The sequence below is a fragment of the Capra hircus genome, chromosome 26 (assembly GCF_001704415.2).
Source record: "Capra hircus breed San Clemente chromosome 26, ASM170441v1, whole genome shotgun sequence".
Taxonomy (NCBI): Eukaryota; Metazoa; Chordata; class Mammalia; order Artiodactyla; family Bovidae; genus Capra; species Capra hircus.
The window spans coordinates 31,844,231-31,861,648 of NC_030833.1; the positions used below are offsets into that span (position 1 = coordinate 31,844,231).

Below are 17,418 nucleotides of genomic sequence, written 5' to 3' on the forward strand. Positions count from 1 at the left end.
GAGTAGGAAACATATTCTTGCCTGGAAAATTCCATGTACAGAGGAGCCTGGCTAGCTACAGTCCACAGGATTGCAAAAGAGTCAAACGCAACGGAAGGACTAAACAACAACAATGACAACATGGAATCTGTGTGGCCTTGGGTGCTTTCTTCTGGCCCAGTGTTTCTGATGGAACCTCAAAGGGCACAGGAGGGTGGCGAGTTACTAGCAAGACTTTGCTGAGTGCCTGTCAGGAAAACAGCTGAGCATGCTGATTGGGAAACTCAGTTCTCTATTTAACTGCTCCAGGAATGGTTAAGTTTCTCTATGTTGTGCTCAAGTTTCTACACTCAGATAGGTGTGGCAGTCCATCACTACTGCATATTTAACAATGGCAACCCACTCCAGTACTCTCGCCTGGAAAATCCCACAGACAGAGGAGCCTGGCAGGCTACAATCCATGCGGTCACAAAAAGTCGGACACAACTGAGCGACTTATACTTACATAAGTAAACTGCGTTTTCCCATTTTCTCTATAGGAAGAGAGGGTTTTCAAAGGCATATGTTGTGCTGTCTTCCTTGGAAAATGTTATTGTTTATTTCTTAGTAGATCTCAAAGTCCTCAGAAAATAGGAGATGGAAAAGATAGGTGGTGATCACAGGGAAAGCAATGTAGGAGCCATCAGGCATGAGACTGGGAAAACAAACATAGATATAATGCTGTCTTGGAGTATTGATTTCCAGATGGTAAAGGATGTATGGAGAGCTAGAATTGTGATTGCTTTCACCTTCTGTACCTTTTGACCTTTAAAGGCTATGGATAGACCATGGAGGTGAGCCCTTTCAGAAAGCACAGTTGCCCAGGAATTGGCCTGATCTATGTCTCAGCTTATTTCATCCCTGGGGATATGGCTTACTTTAAGTTGCAACATCTTTGTTTTTTCTGTTTCTTACAGATTCATGAAGGTGGCAGGAAGCACAGTGGATGCAGTTACCTGGCAACAGTAGGTATTCACCTTTTTTGCTCTTACTTATTTCCAAATGCTGTGAAATGAAAGATTAGTAGTTGTCATGAAGTTATAACTGATATTTAATAAACTATCCTTCATCCTCCAAGAAAAATAGTTAAAATTAACTCCAAAGTTATTATTATGATACATAGGCTCTCATAGTAATATAATTTAATTGTTTCCAAAAACGAAAACAAAAACAGGGTAACATTTTGGAAAGCTTAGCTATTGTGTACACTTTTAAACTAACCTTTCATTAGTGTACAGGTTATGGGAATCTAAGCATGCCACCCTAAGCTCTTTCGGGGGGAATAAATTTCCTTAAGAGAGTAAATAGTTTTAATTATCTAATATATCATAAGAAAATAGAAACACTTCATTATATTAATGGCAGTAGTCTTATTTAGTACCAAGAGAGTCACCAATATGAAGCAAGTAATACACATGCGCGCTCACGCGCGTGCGCGCGCACGCACACACACACACACACACACACACACACACACATACATATATATATACACAAAGAGAGAGAGAGAGCAGTTTTGAGAAAGGATCAGTGTTCCAGGGAATAAGCTTACAATGGCAGAGACCTGTTACTCGAGGGTAGCTTGACTGGTAAAGATAGTTATCTGATATATAAATTTAAATTTTCTTTAAGTCCTGTTACGAAATTTGTGCTGGCATGTCCAGCATCTCACAGTGTCTCACCGATTTTATACTGGAATCCTGCCCTTCGTTTCTGTAAGAGATATGTCACATAGCATCTTTCAAATCATCTCTCATCTAACATGATCCTCACAGCTCAGACATGCATTCCCATTCTGGGCCCTCATAGCTGTCAGCTATGGCCGTCTTTCTGAGTTACTCTAATCCTGCCTGCTTAGCATGTTTACTCCTTCTGTCTGTCCTTCGTTTTAAGTGGGTCACAGAATCCCTTAGGATTCATGACAGTTATGAAACAAAGAAAAGTGAATATAATTTTATTAAGTATCCTAAAAGAATTTTTGGTTGTTGGCAATCATTAACTTTAATTATAATGAAAAATATTTTATTCTCCATTTATATTCTTAGTTTCTGTAAACAAGAAGTTCCAAATGCTTCCAGAAATTCTTATTCTCCTTCAGTTTGTCTTTGTGAGCCTTGGATTGAGTGGGTTTGAGGATCTTGTCATTCCTTTGCTTAAATTCCCTCAAGTTCCTTCCCTTTGCATGTAGACCACAAGCCAGACTCTCAGACTCTCTACTCCGGCCTTTAAGGCCCTTTATGTCTGGTCACGGCTCTCTTCTGATCCCACCCTGCCTGTACTCATTCTGTCACAGCACTGGTGAGGTCTTTCAGTTTGTAGAGGATTCACATGAATGTCTGCCTCAGGAACTTTGTATGTATCATTGCCTCTGCCTGGAATGTTGTTTTCTTTATTTTTTGTGTGTAGCTGACTCCTTCTCATCTCTTAAGATTCAGCTTATATGTCATCTCCTTCAAGAGGCCTTCCCTGATGATTCTATCTAAAATAGAACTCCTATTTAATTCTCTGTCTTTGTTTTTCCATAGTACTTACCATAACTTTATAATTACTGTTTATTTCATACCGTTTTTCGTAATTTGTGTGTTTTATCTTTTACCAAAATAATGCTTATTCAGTTCAACAAGTGCTTATTTGGACAATTGTTAGTTGGGCATTTACTATGGGAGAAAATAACAACAAAGATAATAATAATAACAATGTGGTAGAAATTTTAATGTATATTACTACATCTGATCCTCGAAACAAGTAAATGAGATCAGGACTGTTTTTATCCCTATTTTTCTACAACTTAGAGAAAGGTGTATAAAATCCAAAGATTACAAAGAAGTGGCAGATTTTGGATTCAAAGCTGGGTCTGTCTCACTCCGTGGGCTCCTCTTAACTGGTACTGCTTCAGTAACCAGTCAGTGATCCTTTACTGGAATTCTAGTTGCTATAGTTGTTTAGTTGCTTAGTCATGTCCAACTCTTTTGTGACTCCATGGAGTGTAGCCTGCAAGACTCCTCTGTCCATGGAATTTCCCAGGCAAGAATACTGGAGTGGGTTGCCATTTCCTGCTCCAGGGGATCTTCCCGACCCAGGGATTGAACCTGAGTCTGCTACATTGGCAAGCAGGTTCTTTACCACTGAGTCAACAGGGAAGCCCATTACATTCTAGGTGGGGGGTGGGGGGTGGGGGGGTAGATAAAATCCTCTTCAGGGTCTTCAAAAGCTATCTGGATAATGTAGCATAAAGACTAAAGAATGAAGACTTTATAGTATTTAAGGAGAAGTAATGAGATCAGTGTACAAAAATTAGTGGATAAGAATGTAGGGCTTGTTCAGTTATCATGGCTGACAGGGAGGGATCAGAGAAATTTTTTCTCCCCTACTCAAGTACAAATAGTACTTGTACTCATAGTACAAATGCAGTGAAGTGAGCAAAGTATTTTTTTAAAGGAAAAATAATTTTTTTTGCAAATACAGTTTATTAGCTATTTTTAAAAAATATTGGCCATCTCTCAAGATAAATATCGTGTATTTGTAACTATTCTAAAAATACCCCCAAAGAAAGCATGGGGTTGCATTTCTTTTGGCTCTAGGATCAACACTCATTTGGGGACAACAAGTAGTACCTTGTCTCTGCCATTTATTCCTTAGTCAAGACTTGGGATAGTCACAGAACAATTCTAAGAAATCCTGGCTAGAAGGACTCAGTGAAAATTAAAGCCAAATGCCATGTTTCTCTAACCCTGAGTATGCTAAGGTGAAAATTTCTTAATAATGTAAAGTAAATCAAGAGTCATTGTCAGGAAGAAAAGGAGCATAGAATTTGTTGATATACATCTGTCTATTGGTAGCCAAAGGTACTGAGATATTGAGCTTGGAGCCTGAACAACCAGAACTCTGAATGTGAAGTCATAAATAAATAAGTCTATATAGTTAGACTATTTTGATTTGGCCTTTCATGCTCTTGGATTTACACAACTTGATGATTTGTTCTGCCCACCAACCTATGCCAAAAACCCAGAAAAAGTTAGTGAGATGAAGTTAGGATTACAGGAACGGTGGAATAGCTTATGTCAAATACCAATGATAAATCTGGACAACAAATATCAATCAATAAAGAAATACACACAAATACACACACACCCAGAAGAGAGATCAAAGAGCTAGAGGAAGTTATTCAATCCCTGAAAGAAGTGAATGACACTGGTGAGATCTGTGGTTACTTAAGAATCCATACAGTATGAGATGACTTTAAACTCAAAATAAATACATGGTCGTATTGGCTTGAGATGTTAGAAAAAGGAGTCAAAAGGCAGAAATCTCATAAGGAAGAAGCTATGGGGCAACACACCAAATATGCAAATAAACTTTCTTTCAAATCTTTGCCTAATTTCTGAACTGTACATATATAAGGGAGACTCCAAGGAGCCTGGTGAAAAAACAACAGCTGGAAGTCTGAAAATGTTGAACAGAAGTTTCAGCTGCTGTCTGTCACATGAGGGACAGAGATTACAATTTGAATCTCACAAGTTTAGAGGGGCCTGATAAATAGCTCATGCTTTCCAGTGAAAACTAAAAGACTTATGCCCAGGAGTAAAGTCTGTGTCCCAGGACTAAGGATTTGCCTTAAGTCTAATGTGTAACCAACATGTGTAATATAAATTGTTAGAGGCACCCTAACAAATTCTAAACTGCAGCTGCCACAAGACCAGATATTCATCCAACTGCCTACTAGATCCCAAACTAACACTCTTCTATCTCTACAGCATATCATCCACACTTTCCAATATACAATTTACAATTTAAAAATTACTAGGAATGCAAAGAAACAGAAAAATGTGGCCCATGGCCAAGAATGAACAATAACTAGAAACCCTGAGATGACCCAGATAATAGAATTAGCTGACAAGGATTTTAAAGAAGCAATTGCAAATATATTCAAATAATTAAGAGAAAATGTCCATCTTGAGTGAATACAAAGGGAAATATTGGCAGTAACATGGAAACAGTATATATGTAAAAGTACCAAATGAAATTATTAAAGAAAAATAGAATAATAACTGTAATGATGGGGATTCCCTGATGGTCCAGTGGTTAGGACTCCACGTTTCCAATGCAAGGGGCATGGATTTGATCCTTGGTCAGGGAACTAAGTTCCTACAAGCCATGTAGCATGGCCAATATAACTGAAATGAAAGACTCTCTGGGTGGGCTTGCTAAAAGATTAGAAAATACAGAAGAAAGGGTTAGTGAACTTGCATATAGATCATTTGAAATTATATAGTTTAAGAACAGAGAAAATATTGGAAGAAAATTATCAAAGTTTCAGCAGCCTCATTGCCAATAGCAAGTAACATCTATGCAGTTAGAATCCTGAGGACGAGAGAGAGAATGGGGCATAAAACCTTTAAGAAGCCAAAGCTGAACTTCTCTCAAATTTGGTGAAAAACATTAACTTATAGAACAAAGATGCAAGGCAAGCCCTAAGAAGGATAAATACAAGGAAAATCACACCTGGGCATAATGATTAAATTGTTGAGAACAAAAGGATGGAGAAAATCTCCAAAGTACTCAGACAGAAATGACAGCATAGAGAACAAAGACACAACTGATGGCTAACTTGACATCAGAAACAATGGAGGACAGAAAACAGTGGAACTACATCTTTTAAAGAGTGCTAAAGAAAAAGTCAAGCTAGAATTTTCTGTCTGAAAAAATATTTTTTTAAATAAAAGTGAAACAAAGATGTTTTTGGCAAACAAAAGTCAACCAGACCTGTGCTACAAGAAATACTATAATCAGTTCAGTTCAGTTCAGTCGCTCAGTCATGCCTGACTCTTTGCGACCCCATGAATTGCAGCATGCCAGGCCTCCCTGTCCATTACCATCTCCTGGAGTTCACTCAGACTCATGTCCATTGAGTCAGTGATGCCATCCAGCCATCTCATCCTTGGTCATCCCCTTCTCCTCCTGCCCCTAATACCTCCCAGCATCAAAATCTTTTCCAATGAGTCAACTCTTCGCATGAGGTGGCCAAAGTACTGGAGTTTCAGCTTCAGCATCATTCCTTCCAAAGAAATCCCAGGGCTGATCTCCTTCAGAATGGACTGGTTGGTTCTCCTTGCAGTCCAAGGGACTCTCAAGAGTCTTCTCCAACACCACAGTTCAAAAGCATCAATTCTTTGGCGCTCAGCTTTCTTCACAGTCCAACTCTCACATCCATACATGACTACTGGAAAAATCATAGCCTTGGCTAGATGGACCTTAGTTGGCAAAGTAATGTCTCTGCTTTTGAATATGCTGTCTAGGTTGATCATAACTTTCCTTCCAAGGAGTAAGTGTCTTTTAATTTCATGGCTGCAGTCACCATCTGCAGTGATTTTTGGAGCCCCAAAAATAATAAAGGAAGTTCTTCAGATAGCATCAAAATGAAAGTTGTATCTCAAAAAATAATGAAATGCTTTGGAATGTATAAATTTATAGATAAATATTTTTTCTCTCAATTTATTAAAAAAGCCTGACTCATGCAAGATATAACATTGTAGTATGGGGATTATAACATACATAGAGTGAAAATATATGGCAATAATACTACAAAAGATGATGAAGGCAGGATGCTGTAAATGGAGTTATACTGTTCCAGATTTTTTTAGTGTGAAGTAATAGTGAAGAGGAACTAAAAAGCCTCTTGATGAAAGCAAAAGAGGAGAGTGAAAAAGTTGGCTTAAAGCTCAACATTCAGAAAACGAAGGTCATAGCATCTGGTCCCAACACTTCATGGGAAATAGATGTGGAAACAGTGTCAGACTTTATATTTTGGGGCTTCAGAATCACTGCAGATCATGATTGCAGCCATGAAATTAAAAGACACTTACTTCTTGGAAGAAAAGTTATGACCAACCTAGATAGTATATTCAAAAGCAGAGACATTACTTTGCCGACTAAGGTCCATCTAGTCAAGGCTATGGTTTTTCCAGTGGTCATGTATGGATGTGAGAGTTGGACTGTGAAGAAAGCTGAGTGCCAAAGAATTGATGCTTTTGAACTGTGGTGTTGGAGAAGACTCTTGAGAGTCCCTTGGACTGCAAGGAGATCCAACCAGTCCATTCTGAAGGAGATCATCCCTGGGATTTCTTTGGAAGGAATGATGCTGAAGCTGAAACTCCAGTACTTTGGACACCTCATGCGAAGAGTTGACTTATTGGAAAAGATTTTGATGCTGGGAGGTATTAGGGGCAGGAGGAGAAGGGGACAACAGAGGATAAGATGGCTGGATGGCATCCCTGACTCGATGGACGTGAGTCTGAGTGAACTCCGGGAGTTGGTGATAGACAGGGAGGCCTGGCGTGCTGCAATTCATGGAGTCGCAAAGGGTTGGACAAGACTGAGCAACTGAACTGAACTGAACTGAACTGAATACAGTGTTTAAGAAGACTGTGAAACTGTATTCCTAGAATTAAAGTTTCAGATAGAACTAAGGTTGCTGACCTAAACTATGGAGGTTATCTTGGATTGTCCAGATGGACCCAAGAATGACTAGAGGCAGTAGAGGCAGTAGAATGAAAGAGGCAGTCAGAAAAGAGGAGGCATAGGAAGATTTAACCACAGAAAAGAAAGTCAAGTGATGTGATGTGAGAATTATTTGACTGCTATTGTTGCTTTTGAAGATGGAAGAAGGGGGCCATGAGCTAAGGAATGTGGACAGCCTCTAGAAGTTGGAAAAGTCAAGGAAATGGATTCTTCCCTAGCACTTCCAGAAGGAATGCAACCTTCCCAACACTTGGATTTTAACTCAGTGAGATCCATGTTAGTTTCTAACCTATAGAACAGAAAGTGAAAGTCGCTTAGTCGTGTCTGACTCTTTGGAATTCTCCAGACTAGAATACTGGAGTGGGTAGCCGTTCCTTTCTCCGGGGGATTTTCTCAACCCAGGGATGGAACCCAGGTATCCCGCATTGCAGGTGGATTCTGTACCAGCTGAGCCACCAGGCAAGCCCAACCTACAGAACTGTAAGATAATAAATTTGAATTGTTTTAAGCCATTGCTTGTGATAATTTGTTTAGAACAGCAATAGAAAACTAATACAATACCTAATAACAGAGATTCAAAATATCCCATGAAAAAACTAAAGGAACAAAAGGAGAGAAATAGATAAATCTCTTGTTACAGTTGGAGATTTTAAAGCATCTCTTTCAGTAATTAATAGGACAACTAGATTAAAATAAAAACAGGAAGGATAAAGAAGATTGAATAATATCATCATTAAGCTTGACATAACTAACATTTGTGGGCTGCATTTGAATGTACATTTTTTCCAGTGCACATGGAACATTCAACAAAGATAGATCATATATGCTCATCTGTAAAAACAAGTCTCAGTAAATTTGAAAGGACTGAAATCATGTACAAGTTTTTAATTGAAATATAATTGATTTAAATACCATATATTAATTTCAGTTATACAGCAAAGTGATTCAGTTATATATATATATTTTCTAATTATTTTTATTATGGATTATTACAGAATGCTAAATACAGTTCCCTGTATTATATAGTATAGTTTTATTGCTTATCTATTTTACATATAATGGTGTGTATCTGTGAATCCTATCCCTCCCCCACTTTCCTCTTTGGTAACCATAAATTTGTTTTCTATGTATGTCTGTGAGACTGTTTCCATTTTGTAAATAAATTCATTTGTATTATTTGTTAGATTCCACATATGATATATCATATAATATTTGTTTTTCTCTGTCTGACTTTACTCAGTATGATAATCTCTAAGTCTACACACGTTGTTTCAAATGACAATATTTCACAATACTTCATCATTTTAAAGGCTGAGTGATATTTCACGGTGTGTGTGTGTGTATACACACACACATCCTCTTTATCCAGTCACCTGTTGATGGGCCTTTAGCTTGCTTCCATGTCTTGGCTATTGTAAATAGTACAACTATGGACATTGGGGTTCATGTATCTTTTCATATTAGAATGTTCATCCTTTCTGGATACATGCCCAGGACTGGGATTGCTGAATCATATGGTAACTCTATTTTTAGTTTTTTAAGGAACCTGCCTACTGTTTTCCATAGTGGTTGCACCAATTTACATTCCCACCAACAATGAAGGAGTGTTCCCTTTTTTCCACACCCTTTCTGGCATTTATTATTTACAGACTTTTTTGATGATGGCTGTTCTGACCAATGTGAGGTCATACCTCATTGTAGTTTAGATAGTTTGTAGTTTGATAGTTTTGTAGTTGGCATTTCTCTAATAATTAGCAATGTTGATCATCTTCTCATGTGCCTGTTTTGATGACAAAGAAATTAAGTTAGATATCAGTAATAAAAATATCTATAAAACACCAAAATACTTTGAAATTAAATAACACAGTTTAAAATAATCTATGGATCAAAGGAAAAATCATGAGACAAAGTAGGAAATACTTTGAAATGAATATGAATATGAAGGTGTATTTTTATTTTGAAATTAACACACTTTAAAATAATCTATGGCTCAAAGGAAAAATCATGAGAGAAAGTAGGAAATATTTCAAAATAAATATGAAGCTATATTTTATCAAAATTTGTAGAATTTAGTAAAAACAGAGCTTAGAGGGAAATTTATATTCTAATATGCTTAAATTAGAAAAGAATAAGCATTGATATTGATGACCTTAGTTTCTATCTTGAGACACTAGAAAAAGAACAAACTAAATCCAAACTAAGTAAAACAAAGAAAATTACAAAAGTAAAAGCAAAAAACAATAAAATATAAAATAGGCAAATAGAAAATTGATAAACTGGAAGTGTTTCTTTGAATAGGTGAACAAATTTGAAAACTGAGAGGGAGAGATTGAGGGGCAGGTAGAAAGCAAGAGAATGGAAAAGATAGAACAGAAAATTCCAGTATCATGAATAAAAGAAGGATTCTCACTGTAGACCACATAGATATGAAAAGTATAATAAGAGAATAATATTATGAAGAACTTTATACCAACAAATTTGATAACTGAAATGGACAAATTCCTTGAGAAATACAACTTATCAAAAATGACACATTAAAATTCTTAATATCATTAAAGTATATCTGGTTCATTTTGGAATATCTGGCAATTTCTAAATATACTTATCCTATGAAAAAGCAATTCCATTGCTAGGTATTTACCCAAAGGAAGTGAAAATATGCCACACAGAAATTTTTATAATGGTTTTATTAATGTTAGACAAAAACTAGAAACAGGTGTCCATCAGCATAGAGTAGATTTAATAAAGAGTTGTATATTCACATAAAGGAATGGTACTCAGCAAGATCAAAAACCAAAGTAATGATACACTTCTTAACATGAACGAATCTCAAAATCATTATGCTAAACAGGGGAAAAAAAGCCTTGTATAAAGCAGCACATTTGCGTTATTCCAATTATATGAAGTCCTGGAATGGATTTTGAAAATTAGAAAATTAATGGCCTCTGTGGTTGTAGGCGCTAGAGACATGGATTGAGAAGGAAAGGCACAAGAGGGACTTTCCTTGGGTAATTGCAATGTTCTATACTCTGATAGGGATTTGAGTTACACAGGACTATGTATGATTTTGTCAGACTTCATCAGATGATAAACATTTAAGTTTTGTGCAGATCGTTATATGTGAAATTTACTTAAGAAAAAGAACCATATAGATATTGAACTCCAGTTGATGGTATGTCTGATGAAGTGTGTAGGATAAAGTGTACTAAAGTCTACAACTTACTTTGAAATGCCTCAAAACATAAAATAAATCAGTGGATGGATAGAAGGATATATTGATAAATGTATGATGAAGCAAATGGAGCAAAATGTTATAGAACCTAGGTGGTGCATATATTGTTTTCACTATACAATTCTTTCTGTTTCTATTTGAAATCTTTCATAATAAGATATTGGGAAAACGCCTAAAATGTTATACCTAAATAAATAATATTATATATTCAGTTCAGTTCAGTTCAGTCGCTCAGTCATGTCCGACTCTTTGCGACCCCATGGATCACAGCAAGCCAGGCCTCCCTGTCCATCACCAACTCCCAGAGCTCACTCAGACTCATGTCCGTTGAGTCGGTGACACCATCCAGCCATCTCATCCTCTGTCATCCCCTTCTCCTCCTGCCTCCAATCCCTCCCAGCATCAGTCTTTTCCAATGAGTCAACTCTTCGCATGAGGTGGCCAAAGTATTGGAGTTTCAGCTTTAGCATCAGTCCTTCCAATGAAAATCCAGGACTGATCTCCTTCAGAATGGACTGGTTGGATGTCCTTGCAGTCCAAGGGACTCTCAAGAGTTTTCTCCAACACCACAGTTGAAAAGCATCAATTCTTTGGAGCTCAGCTTTCTTCACAGTCCAACTCTCACATCCATACGTGACCACTGGATAAACCATAGCCTTGACTAAACAGACCTTTGTTGGCAAAGTAATGTCTCTACTTTTGAATATACTATCTAGGTTGGTCATAACTTTCCTTCCAAGGAGTAAGCGTCTTTTAATTTCATGGCTGCAATCACCATCTGCAGTGATTTTGGAGCCCCCCAAAATAAAGTCTGACACTGTTTCCACTGTTTCCCCATCTATTTCCCATGAAGTGATGGGACCAGATGCCATGATCTTAGTTTTCTGAATATATGTTATTAAATAATATATTGTGAAAATAATTATGAAAAATGGTAAAATGCTTTTAAGTGACTAATATAAGATATAAAATATACAATTCATACCTCAATAATGTAAAAATGCACAGAATTCAAAGAAAGGCACTGATACGTTAACAGTATTAACCTTTACACATGGAGAGTATAGGAACACTTATGGTCATCTTACTTTTCTGTAATTTCCAATTTTTCTGTAATAGGGATGTGTATTGCATTTTTGTTCATAATAAAGACCATCAGTACCCAGCTCTACCCTTCACAACCCCAACTCCCCCTCACCGGAAGCAATCATCAGAATTTTAGTCATTTCTGATATTTGTTTCCATATCTCTAAATAACAATCTAATGGTATTTTAAATTTTTTCCAATTTAAATATTATCAATTTCCTACTACAAAGGATAAGAGTTTAGCTTTCACATCTCCCTTACTCCTTACACACTGAAGTATACTTACATTTCCCTGTCCTCCAATATTTTATATCTTAAGTATTGGGTAGATCAGAATTCAGTGATCACAGTTTTATTGCTATGTAAATATGACTTGCAGAAGAGAATGTTTGTGCAATGATTACATTTTCTTTCTTCCACAACTTTTTGTTTTCCTGCAGTTAATAACTCTTTTTCATTTACTTAATTTCCCTTAGTCTTTCCCCAGTTCATTCCTAAACTCTGTACCAGAGGGGTAAATCTTGCTCTTTGTGCAGACACTCCAGGTAGCCATCAGTTTCATCTCGTCCTTGGAGATGTTCTCCTGGAGCGTTCTCTCCTCTGGTCCCATCTGGACTAGTTGATCTCCGTGCTTCCTGCACAGCTGTTGTCCTGGGATCTCCCTTTACCATCATCCTAGGGATTCCTTTTGGCTCTCTTATTTGTTGGATCCATGCCTTTTTATGAAGTTCACTCCCCATTTTGGTGGAACATTTTTTCCCAAGAACTTCCTGAGAAAAGATAAATGAGAGGTAAACATGTTGAGACCTTGTATTAGAGTTTGATTTATATTTTGGATGAATATGATTTCCCTTGGATTTTGATGCTTTGGCTCCATCTTATTCTAGCTTTTCTTGTAACTTTTGAGAAATCAGATGCTTTTTTAAATTTCCAGTTCTTTTATTTGCCCTGTTTTTTCTCTGTTAGTACTACTAAAATCTTCTTTTTGTCCTCAGTGATCCTGTGTGTGACTCTCTTTATTCTGTTAATAGGTATGTGGTGGACCCTATCAATCTGAAACTCATGCCCTTCAGTTTAGGGAAATTTTTCTGAATTTTTTCTTTGACGATTTCCTTTTTTATTATTATTTTTTGTGTGTGCTCTCTCTCTCTCTGCAACTTCTGCTAGTCAGATATCAGAACTCCTCAAACAGTAGTCTTGTTGTTCAGTGTCTAACTTGTGTCCAACTTTTTGTGACCCCATGGACTGCAGCAGTCAGGCTTCTCTGTCTCACTATCTCCCTGAGTTTGCTCAAACTTATGTTCATTTGAATCAGTGATGCCATCCAACCATCTCATCCTTTACCACCTGCTTCTCCTCTTGCCCTCAGTCTTTCCCAACATCAGGGTCTTTTCCAATGAGTCAGCCTTTTGTATCAGATGGCCAGAGTATTGGAGCTTCAGCTTCTGTGTCAGTCCTTCCAGTGAATATTCAGGATTGATTTACAGATTGACTGGTTTGATCATACAAACAGTAGTCTAATTTTTATATATTTTTCTCTTGTTTTTTCTTCTGTTTTCTGTTAAATCTCCTTAATCATCTAAATTTTCTGTTGAAATTTTCATTTCTGTTATCATATTTCTGATTTTTTTCTTTTTTTTTAATTTTTATTTTTACTTTATTTTACTTTACAACTGATTTTCAAAAACACTTTTTATTCCTCAAAGCTTCCTTTTTTTCCTTTTTAATTTACTTTTTATTGAAGGATAATTGCTTTACACAGTTTTGTTGTTTTCTGTCAAACCTCAACATGAGTCAGCCATAGGTATACATATATCCTCTCCCTTTTGAACCTCCCTCCCATTTCCCTTCCCATCCCACCCCTCTAGGTTAATACAGATCCTCTGTTTGAGTTTCCTGAGCCATACAGCAAATTCCTGTTGGCTGTCTATTTTACATATGGTAACATAAGTTTCCATGTTATTCTTTCCATACATCTCACCCTCTCCACTCCCCCATGTCCAAAAGTCTATTCTCTATGTCTGTTTCTCCACTGCTACCCTGTAAATAAATTCATTACCATTTTTCTAGATTCCATATATGTGCATTAGAATATGGTATTTATCTTTCTCTTTCTGACTCACTTCACTCTATATAATAGGTTCTAGGTTCATTCCCTTCATCAGAACTGACTCAAATGTATTCCTTTTTATGGCTGAGTAATATTCAATTGTGCCTATGTACTACATCAAAGCTTCCTTTTTATGGCTTCTTATAGCTTCTTTCCTTGTTTCTGAATGCTTCCATCCATTTTAGTTGTGTTTATTTTGTTTCTTTTCTTACTTTCTCTTTTCTTCCTTCCTCCCTCCCTATTTTTCTTTCCCTTTTCCTTCCTTCTTCCCACTCTCTTTCCTTCTCTTTCTTTCTCCCTCTCTCCCTTCCTTCCTCTCCTTTCTTCTTGATAGTTTTTCTTATTGTTTCTTCATTTAACTTTTTTACCTCTATATTCTTCCCTCCTTTCCTCATTTCTTTATTTTGTTTTTGTCTTTCACATTAAAGATTTTCCTCGAATGTAAAATGATCCTTAAATTTCTATTCCTATTTAAGAGAGAGGCATGAAAACTGATTGGATAATTTTTGCTCATGAACATTTCTTCTTAGCTAGTTGGACATCTATTTAGGGTGATCTGCCTGAGTTATTACTTTACGGGACTCCTAAATGTTCTTATCTGTTGGTCTTTTCTCATGTGCAATTTAGTTTTTCCAGAAAAGAATTCTCTCTTCTGAGAACTTGGAAGTATGTATCTGCTAGCACCCTCACATCTAAGAAAGGAGCTGGATATCTCATTGTTTACTGTGTAGCCTTTCACTCAGTCCTCTTGTTTCACCTCAACTCTGTTTGATGGTCTTAATTCTAGCTCAACCTCCAATGCTCTGCTGTCTTGGAAATGGGATAGTTTCTCAACTATGAAGCATAGTGGATCATATTTATAGATACCCATTGTATTATAATTAAAATAGAAACTTTATTTTTTTAAATATTTATTTTTACTTTATTTTACTTTACAATACTGTTTTGGTTTTGCCATACATTGACATGACTCCACCACGGGTGTACATGCGTTCCCAAACATGAACCCCCCTCCCACCTCCCTCTCCACAACATCCCTCTGAGTCATCCCCGTGCACCAGCCCCAAGCATGCTGTATCCTGCATCAGACATAGACTGGTGATTCGATTCTTACGTGATAGTATACATGTTTCAATGCCATTCTCCCAAATCATCCCACCCTCTCCCTCTCCCTCTCCCTCTGAGTCCAAAAGTCCACTATACACATCTGTGTCATTTTTGCTGTCTTGCACACAGGGTCGTCATTGCCATCTTTCTAAATTCCATATATATGTGTTAGTATACTGTATTGGTGTTTTTCTTTCTGGCTTACTTCACTCTGTATAATCGGCTCCAGTTTTATTCATCTCATCAGAACTGATTCAAATGTATTCTTTTTAATGGCTGAGTAATACTCCATTGTGTATATGTACCACAGCTTTCTTATCCATTCATCTGCTGATGGACATCTAGGTTGTTTCCATGTCCTGGCTATTATAAACAGTGCTGCGATGAACATTGGGGTACATGTGTCTCTTTCAATTCTGGTTTCCTCGGTGTGTATGCCCAGCAGTGGGATTGCTGGGTCATAAGGCAGTTCTATTTGCAATTTTTTAAGGAATCTCCACACTGTTCTCCATAGTGGCTATACTAGTTTGCATTCCCACCAACAGTGTAAGAGGGTTCCCTTTTCTACACACCCTCTCCAGCATTTATTGCTTGCAGATTTTTGGATCGCAGCCATTTTGACTGGTGTGAAGTGGTACCTCATTGTGGTTTTGATCTGCATTTCTCTAATATGAGTGATGTTGAGCATCTTTTCATGTGTTTGTTAGCCATCCATATGTCTTTTTGGAGAAATGTCTATTTAGTTCTTTGGCCCATTTTTTGATTGGGTCGTTTATTTTTCTGGAATTGAGCTGCATAAGTTGTTTGTATACTTTTGAGATTAGTTGTTTGTCAGTTGCTTCATTTGCTATTATTTTCTCCCATTTAGAAGGCTGTCTTTTCACCTTGCTTATAGTTTCCTTTGTTGTGCAGAAGCTTTTAATTTTAATTAGATCCCATTTGTTTATTTTTGCTTTTATTTCCAGAATTCTGGGAGGTGGATCATAGAGGATCCTGCTGTGATTTATGTCGGAGAGTGTTTTGCCTATGTTCTCCTCTAGGAGTTTTATAGTTTCTGGTCTTACATTTAGATCTTTAATCCATTTTGAGTTTATTTTTGTGTGCGGTGTTAGAAAGTGATCTAGTTTCATTCTTTTACAAGTGGTTGACCAGTTTTCCCAGCACCACTTTTTAAAGAGATTGTCTTTACTCCATTGTATATTCTTGCCTCCTTTGTCAAAGATAAGGTGTCCATATGTGTGTGGATTTATCTCTGGGCTTTCTATTTTGTTCCATTGATCTATATGTCTGTCTTTGTGCCAGTACCATACTGTCTTGATGACTGTGGCTTTGTAGTAGAGCCTGAAGTCAGGCAAGTTGATTCCTCCAGTTCCATTCTTCTTTCTCAAGATTGCTTTGGCTATTCGAGGTTTTTTGTATTTCCATACAAATCTTGAAATTATTTGTTCTAGTTCTGTGAAAAATATCGCTGGTAGCTTGATAGGGATTGCACTGAATTTGTAAATTGCTTTGGGTAGTATACTCATTTTCACTATATTGATTCTTCCGATCCATGAACATGGTATATTTGTCCATCTATTAGTGTCCTCTTTGATTTCTTTCATCAGTGTTTTATAGTTTTCTATATATAGGTCTTTAGTTTCTTTAGGTAGATATATTCCTAAGTATTTTATTCTTTTCGTTGCAATGGTGAATGGAATTGTTTCCTTAATTTCTTTTTCTACTTTCTCATTATTAGTGTATAGGAATGCAAGGGATTTCTGTGTGTTGATTTTATATCCTGCAACTTTACTATATTCATTGATTAGCTCTAGTAATTTTCTGGTGGAGTCTTTAGGGTTTTCTATGTAGAGGATCATGTCATCTGCAAACAGTGAGAGTTTTACTTCTTCTTTTCCAATTTGGATTCCTTTTATTTCTTTTTCTGCTCTGATTGCTGTAAAAACATTTATTTTAAAATAAATTCATTACTATTTACCACAAATTATGTATTTTTAATAAAATAACTATATTTTCCCAGCAGTCCCACTGCTAGGCATACACAGTGAGGAAGCCAGAATTGAAAGAGACATGTGTACCCCAATGTTCATCACAGCACTGTTTATAATAGCCAGGACATGGAAGCAACCTAGATGTCCAGCAGCAGACAAATGGATAAGAAAGCTGTGGTACATATACACAATGGAGTATTACTCAGCCATTGAAAAGAATACATTTGAACCAGTTCTAATGAGATGAATGAAACTGGAGCCTATTATACAGAGTGAAGTAAGCCAGAAAGAAAAACACCAATACAGTATACTAACACATATATATGGAATTTAGGAAGATGGCAATGACGACCCT

General features: G+C 36.8%; 1 protein-coding gene across 1 annotated transcript in view; it reads left to right on the top strand.

The window, feature by feature from the left end:
• HPSE2 (heparanase 2 (inactive)) overlaps nucleotides 1-17,418 on the top strand; it is a 697,385-nt gene that overhangs the window by 459,688 nt on the left and 220,279 nt on the right. The window contains exon 6 of the mRNA XM_005698313.2: nucleotides 936-983. Within this exon, the coding sequence (XP_005698370.2) occupies nucleotides 936-983 (48 nt within the window). The remainder of the gene's footprint in view (nucleotides 1-935; nucleotides 984-17,418) is intronic.